This window comes from Papaver somniferum, chromosome 4 (genome assembly GCF_003573695.1).
Source record: "Papaver somniferum cultivar HN1 chromosome 4, ASM357369v1, whole genome shotgun sequence".
Classification (NCBI taxonomy): domain Eukaryota; kingdom Viridiplantae; phylum Streptophyta; class Magnoliopsida; order Ranunculales; family Papaveraceae; genus Papaver; species Papaver somniferum.
The window spans coordinates 48,128,106-48,134,564 of NC_039361.1; the positions used below are offsets into that span (position 1 = coordinate 48,128,106).

General features: G+C 34.9%; 1 protein-coding gene across 1 annotated transcript; it reads right to left on the reverse strand.

Annotated features, from left to right (window-relative positions):
- Nucleotides 1-2,679: 2,679 nt before the first annotated feature.
- Nucleotides 2,680-5,903, reverse strand: LOC113275390 (40S ribosomal protein S11-like). The gene is made up of 6 exons (XM_026524874.1): nt 5,753-5,903; nt 5,154-5,194; nt 4,956-5,056; nt 3,297-3,441; nt 3,111-3,200; nt 2,680-3,023 (listed from the first exon to the last, which is right to left on the reverse strand). The coding sequence occupies exons 1-6, from the start codon at nt 5,762-5,764 to the stop codon at nt 2,930-2,932; spliced, it is 483 nt and encodes a 160-aa protein (XP_026380659.1). The 5' UTR covers nt 5,765-5,903; the 3' UTR covers nt 2,680-2,929.
- Between the last annotated feature and the right edge of the window lie 556 nt (nt 5,904-6,459).

A 6,459-nucleotide genomic window follows, 5' to 3' on the forward strand; every position in this document is an offset into this window, starting at 1 on the left:
CGAACCAATCGTGATTAGATATTCGTGGTCAATCACTAAACCTAGTTGTCATAAAGATGTTTATTTAGGCTAACAAGGACCCTATAGATAATATATTTTTCGATCTTGATGTCTTATTTTTGTCTTTCAAACTGTCAGGATTATAGGTACTCGTTGCAAGAGGTGACAGATCGACAACTGATTTTTTCTTAAAGCATTTCTCATAATTATTTGAGACATGAGATAATTTAACTTACTTAGTATGACAATCTCACACAAACATATAACATTATAAAAACAACAACGTTATTTTTGGTTTATGATCAAACTAGTAATAAACAAACATACTCTCTTATATCAGTGACAAGAATAACAATTAAAGACATAAAATCTTACTTTTTGTATATCTAAGTGAATCTAAAATAAAGATCTAAAGTAAATAATATATATACATTAGAAGCAAGACTAATAATCCCCAGTATCGCTAGATTAATTGGTATTATAAATTATTAAATAATAATCGGGAGAAATTCTTTTTGAGAAAAAAATAATTAGAAAAAGTACATATTTTTGGTCTAGCTTGTTATTGACTATGGTGAGAACTCAGATTGGATGATTGATACTTAAACCTTTATGTGATTGTTTTTATCTATTTTTTCTAAAAGAGACTTCAAATGAGAAGAAAGTGTACCAACATAGTAAAGTTGAGTTTTTCTTATGGAACTCATGGATATATCACACATTCTTTACATGGCTTGCAAGAAAAAGTGGTTATATGCATACAACAATTAGAACGAACAACAACAATAATGACGAAAACATATTACATGATAACTACTTATTCATTGTACGCGAGCTGATGTGTTTTCGAGCATTTTTATGACCTTTTCATATTTAGCCTTGTGGATTTTTTCAAAGATAATTATGGTGCCATGTAGGGGCATGCATGGACATGCAAAAAAAAATGCACCTAAAAATAACAACTTGTACAAAAAAAGTAGTAAGAAACAACAAGATCTAGTTGAAAGAAAGCAATTGGAAGTTGAGAAGGTGTCTACTAATCTTGCACCTTATGTTACGATGAGATTCATTCTAATATCAATCGACTATAACCATTGAGTCTCTTTGTAAGTGCGAGTCTAATGGTGTCAATCTTCCAAGTTTCAAATTGGTTGTCACCTCGGCATTTGAAATAGGTCATAAAAAGGAAAATAATATTGTTTAGGGTCGCAAAATGATAACTTATCAGGCGTTTAGTGTCTAATTACTTAATGCTCCATCAAAACCACCAGATCAACTATTAGAAGTGTCTACACAATCCAAAACTATCAGTTTGTAATGTTTGGTAATTGGACACGTATCATCTAATGACTTGACACCGTAGGCTGAAATTGGAATACACCGTGAAAAGAGACAACTTGGAAGTCAGTTTGAAACCCTAAAAGCGCGTTTGGATACACATCCAGAAGTAACTTTTTGACTTATAGAAGTCAAAAAGCAAGAAGTCAGTTTGGGTGTAGAATTTCAGAATGACTTCCAGATGCATAAAAGTTGACTTTTTATGAAGCAAAAAATATGGACTTCCGAAATGCTTCTGGAGAAGCACTTCTGACTTCTACTTCTGCATCCAAACAGGCTATAAGACTTGATCTTCCACCTTTTTTTCACATTTTTCTTGGATAGAACTTGGTATAGACACTACGAGAGGTCTTAACTGAGTTTACAGAGTCACGTTTAATGTTGATTTAATCAATGGATTCACTCCAAGAGTAAGCAATAGTTTTTCTCGGTTTATATATCACATAAAATGATTAGATTTTGTACAACTGAGATCTACTCGCCTTTTATACCATGTAATCCTCATCAACTGGATCCACTTGACTAGTAATTCACGTAAAATTTGATAATCCTGGATAGTAATATTGGATTTTTTGATCCAAAAAAGTTGTCCTAGTAAGCTTTGGTTAACCAAAATTAATTCCAGTATATTGAATAACCATTTTTTTTAGTTATAATAAAATTTTAAAATTACTAAAAATAAAATTTACATTTAATTATTAAAAAAAAATCATAACCAATTATCATCGGAGATAAATTAGTTTCCCCCTAAATTTAAGTTAACATTGAAATGGGGATGTCTTGTTTATGGTTCCACCTAGGAAACACACAACACCATTGGAAAAGCTCGTACTATAATAAAGAAAAGATCCCTTTTTGGGAAACCTTCTTTTTAGTTGGTCACAAAAAAAAGAAAAAAAATAATTTGGTATCAGCCTGATATTACTAATGTGATATCAACTACTGCTACTGCCGACAATTTGAAACTACCCTTCAACCAAATTTTTTCGACGGTAACAAACAGCAGAGAGAAACAAAATAAATTTGACATGCCCATGTCCAAGATCAAATTTGGCATGCTATTTTCAACTGCAATAGAAAAAGCAATTCACACACTTCAGTGAAACCCGGTGAGGCCATTTGAGACTTGGTACATGATCTATAGAACAAACCTCGTCCCCTTACTCAGCAAACAATTCAGGAAAAATATTTTTGATATTCATCGTATTCACTTTATTCACAAGTCCCTTGTTTGATTTTCGCGGCGCACCCCATGTCAATATCAAATATTCAGGACTGCTCTTATCTTCCACACCTCGTCCACAACAAAACAAGACCAGCATCCTATGTTTCAATATAAAATAAATCAATTGGACGCAGATGATGCATAAGCAAGACATGAGCAAAATAAGATCACATCAAATGCCAAAATAGGACACTATCTACCTTGTCTAGTAATTATCTTGCTTCTAAATCAAAACAAAAATTCCAGCAACAGAATCATAGAAACAGAAGGAAGCTACAATATTTGGAAACTCTTGTCCGCTCACTCTATAACATCTTAAAAATTAAAGCTTCCTCGAATCCATGGACTGCATTGACCACTGACACCTTACATGGCGACGAAAGCCTTCTTTCCACCACCACCTGAAGAACCAGCTGGGATAACTTTAAGGACATTGAACCTCACTGTCTTTGACAATGGCCTGAAAAATTAAAGTAAAAGCTCCGTTATAATGAATACAGAAAACAAGTTATCCAAACTTTTTAAAGATGAGCAATCCATGTATTACCTGCATTGACCAACGGTGACATGGTCACCTTCCTTCACACGGAAACATGGGGAAATGTGAGCTGGAATGTTAGAGTGCCTCTTTTCGTATCTGAAAAAAAGATTTCAATCATCTAGGGTTATTACACGATTTCATGAAGAAGTACAAATCAAAAGGACAAAGCAAGATAATGGTAGATAAACCCACCTTTGATATTTCTTCACATAGTGAAGGTAGTTTCTCCTAACAATGATGGTTCTCACCATCTTTGCACTGTGACAAGTACCGGCCAGGATACGTCCCCTAATAGAAACGTTACCAGTGAAGGGGCATTTCTTGTCAATATATGTTCCTGAATGAAAAACACCAGAAACTATCGATCAAAAAAAGAAAAACACCAGAAATTTCTCAATATTTGATTATAACAAATTCAAGACTTTAAAACATCTGCCAAAGCATTCTAAAATATAGTTGCTACTTTCAAATAATTGCATTTTGAACCGTCTAAACCGAAGTAGATCAGAACTTCTTACTAGCTCAAGTAAGAGAGGTTCAAACCCAAGCTGAGAAGCAAACTAAGCTCAGGATAACTAACCTATACGGATTAATAAGCTAAAAGCTCTCCCCTGACCAAAACAAAATAACAATGAAAACATGAAATGCACATGGAACTGTAAACTCGTTATCTGCTAGTACCACATCCCTACAGTTTTCTGGCCGCTACCAATTGATTTACACTAGAGGAAGGTTAAACCCTTCACACTCGAGTAACCCAATAAATGCTATGCTAAAAAATAAGAACAGACACCACTTAACACCAAATTAAGAGAAAGACATCAATATTGGTAATTTAAAAGCTACCAACCAGCCTAGAAAATACAATGGGCAGAGGATATAAGTTAAAGGCCCATTAAAGGGATTTGCACAAAGCTACTTAGGCAAACCAAGTCAGAAATACAAGCCAAACATACGGTGGTGTTTAAGATTACCCTACTACTCTCTGTCACAGAGCTACTTATCTAAAAATTGTACAGGAGACCTTATAAAATAAAGACTATATTGTACATGTGAAAACTTAAAATTTAAGATCGAAGACTTTTACTATTTCTGCACAGGCAAGTGTTGTTCTGTGAATTTTTAGCATCAGAAATGATTAACTTACCGTGGAAAATCCCGTGTGAGAGAGTTAGTTGGGCCACTTCAAATCTCTTGGATCCTCACACGGGTTTTCCTAGGGAATTCCCACGGTCGGTGTAGAATCACTGTTTTAGCATAGTAATAAGGCTAGTGGATCTCTTAGATTATAACAATGCACGTGATTTTAGATATATCCACAGTTTCAGTGCAAAAGAGATACGAATAAAAAAAGTTGAATCTGTGACAATGTCCATGACCTAGAGATGGCTGAAATGAGCTATTTAGGAACCACATATGACTTATCGTTCACACAAAACTTATCGTTCTCCTTTATGATCCGATTACTATACTAAGTTCCTTCCATTATTATCCGATTACAATACTAAGTTCCTTCCCTTATTGATAAGCTAAAAGCTCTCAATTAATCAAAACAGAATAACAATGAAAACAGACTAAATGTTGATGAAATGCACTGTATACATGAGATTGAGTTAGTAGACAAATCGGTGGATACCACATCCCTACGGTTGTCTGGCCGCTACCGATTGAAAAATCAATTGGTTTCAATGTGTGCATCATTGGTATATACAAAAGGAAAAATCCTTTGCACTCAATAATCCCAATAAATGCTATCTCGAAAATCAAGAACAGACGCCACTTATTACCAAAAATAAATCAAACTTCTCCTCTTCGAACAAACAAATCCATTTATCAAGGCTCAGAACAAACCTTCAATAGCTTCTCTGGGAGTCTTGAATCCCAAACCAACATTCTTGTAGTATCGGTTTCCTCCCTTTCCAGGACGCTTTCCCTTTCCAGATACTTTTGAGCTACACAAACCAAATCACAGGATCAGTATTCTACACAAAACTACCCAAGCATCAAACGAAACATCACTGAAATGAAATTATCAGTTCTTATTCTCACCATTGGAACACCTTAAGTTGCTTCAAATAAGCCTTCTCCGTCTGCAAACACCAAAAAAACACAAAACCAGTTAAAATCATCAACACTCGCTTAGACGTTCAGCTAATACACTGTGAATTCAGGAGGATTAAAATTTAAAGGAATCATCAAACTTAAATATATATATACTAATCAAAATTTGGGCACACTTGCTTATAGCAGTATATACCATTCAATACCTGAGTGATTAACATTAGATGACTATTGCAAGTAATTCTACTAATAGGAATTGCTTAAATTCCTACTGCTATTAGTTAAAATCAACAGTTAATAAAGAAGATCTACAACCTTAAACAGAAAACAAACACTAATATACATTCATCAACTTATTTTATTAGCTAGCTACTCGGTATTTTGACATATTTTCTGAAAAATCAGGTTTTTTTCTCAACTTTAAGTTTGGTTAATTATCTTTGTGTTTTTAGGTTTACACATCATAGATGCTCTCAGTTCAGAATCTAGGGTTTTAGAAAACCAAAATAGAAATAAAACGAAATGGAAAATCCAGATAGAGTAGATTTGGAGATGAAGGCGGTGATATTGACGGAAGGAGGCAGTACCTGTTCAGCCATGGTTAAGTATTCTTCTTCAGAGGCGAGTGGGAGGAAGAGAGACGAGAGTGCTTAGGTTTGATTCTTCTTCAGAGGCGAGTGGGAGGAAGAGAGACGAGAGTGTTTAGGAGAAAACCCTAATTCTAGAATATGATACGCTGTGAGGCGATGTATTTTATGTTAGGATAGGATGGAGGAAGGAGTTTATTTGAATTGTTCCTGGCCGTTTGTGAATATGTGTTTTGATACGTGTATGGACAATCTTAGAGACATCGAGATATCAATATTTAGTGCTCAGGGGTGCCGCTAGATAGAAAATGAGCTCTGGAGATTACACAACTGGGCTGTAATCGAATTATTAGGCTGGGCTGAATCCAATTATTGTGGTGCATCTCCGGTTCAGGAGAGCTTGGCTAAAATTCCTGATACGCCTGAGGAATCGGTCACATCTTCTTCATCGTCTAAACCCACTCTTGACTGGGAAGCTCGTCTTGACGAACAATTAGATAATCTCTCTGATGGGAGCGATTTAGAAGAAGGACAAGATGTTGAAGAAGAAGTGTCACAATACATCCTCCTCTTTGATCGTCTTCTAAAGAAAAAGAAGTCAACATTCTGCTTGGCTGAATTTATAACCCCTCTCTGCGTTGAAAATAGAAAATTGAGAAAACTCTTTAAGGGTTATGATAGCCTATTACAAGCTACTCTTAAAGATC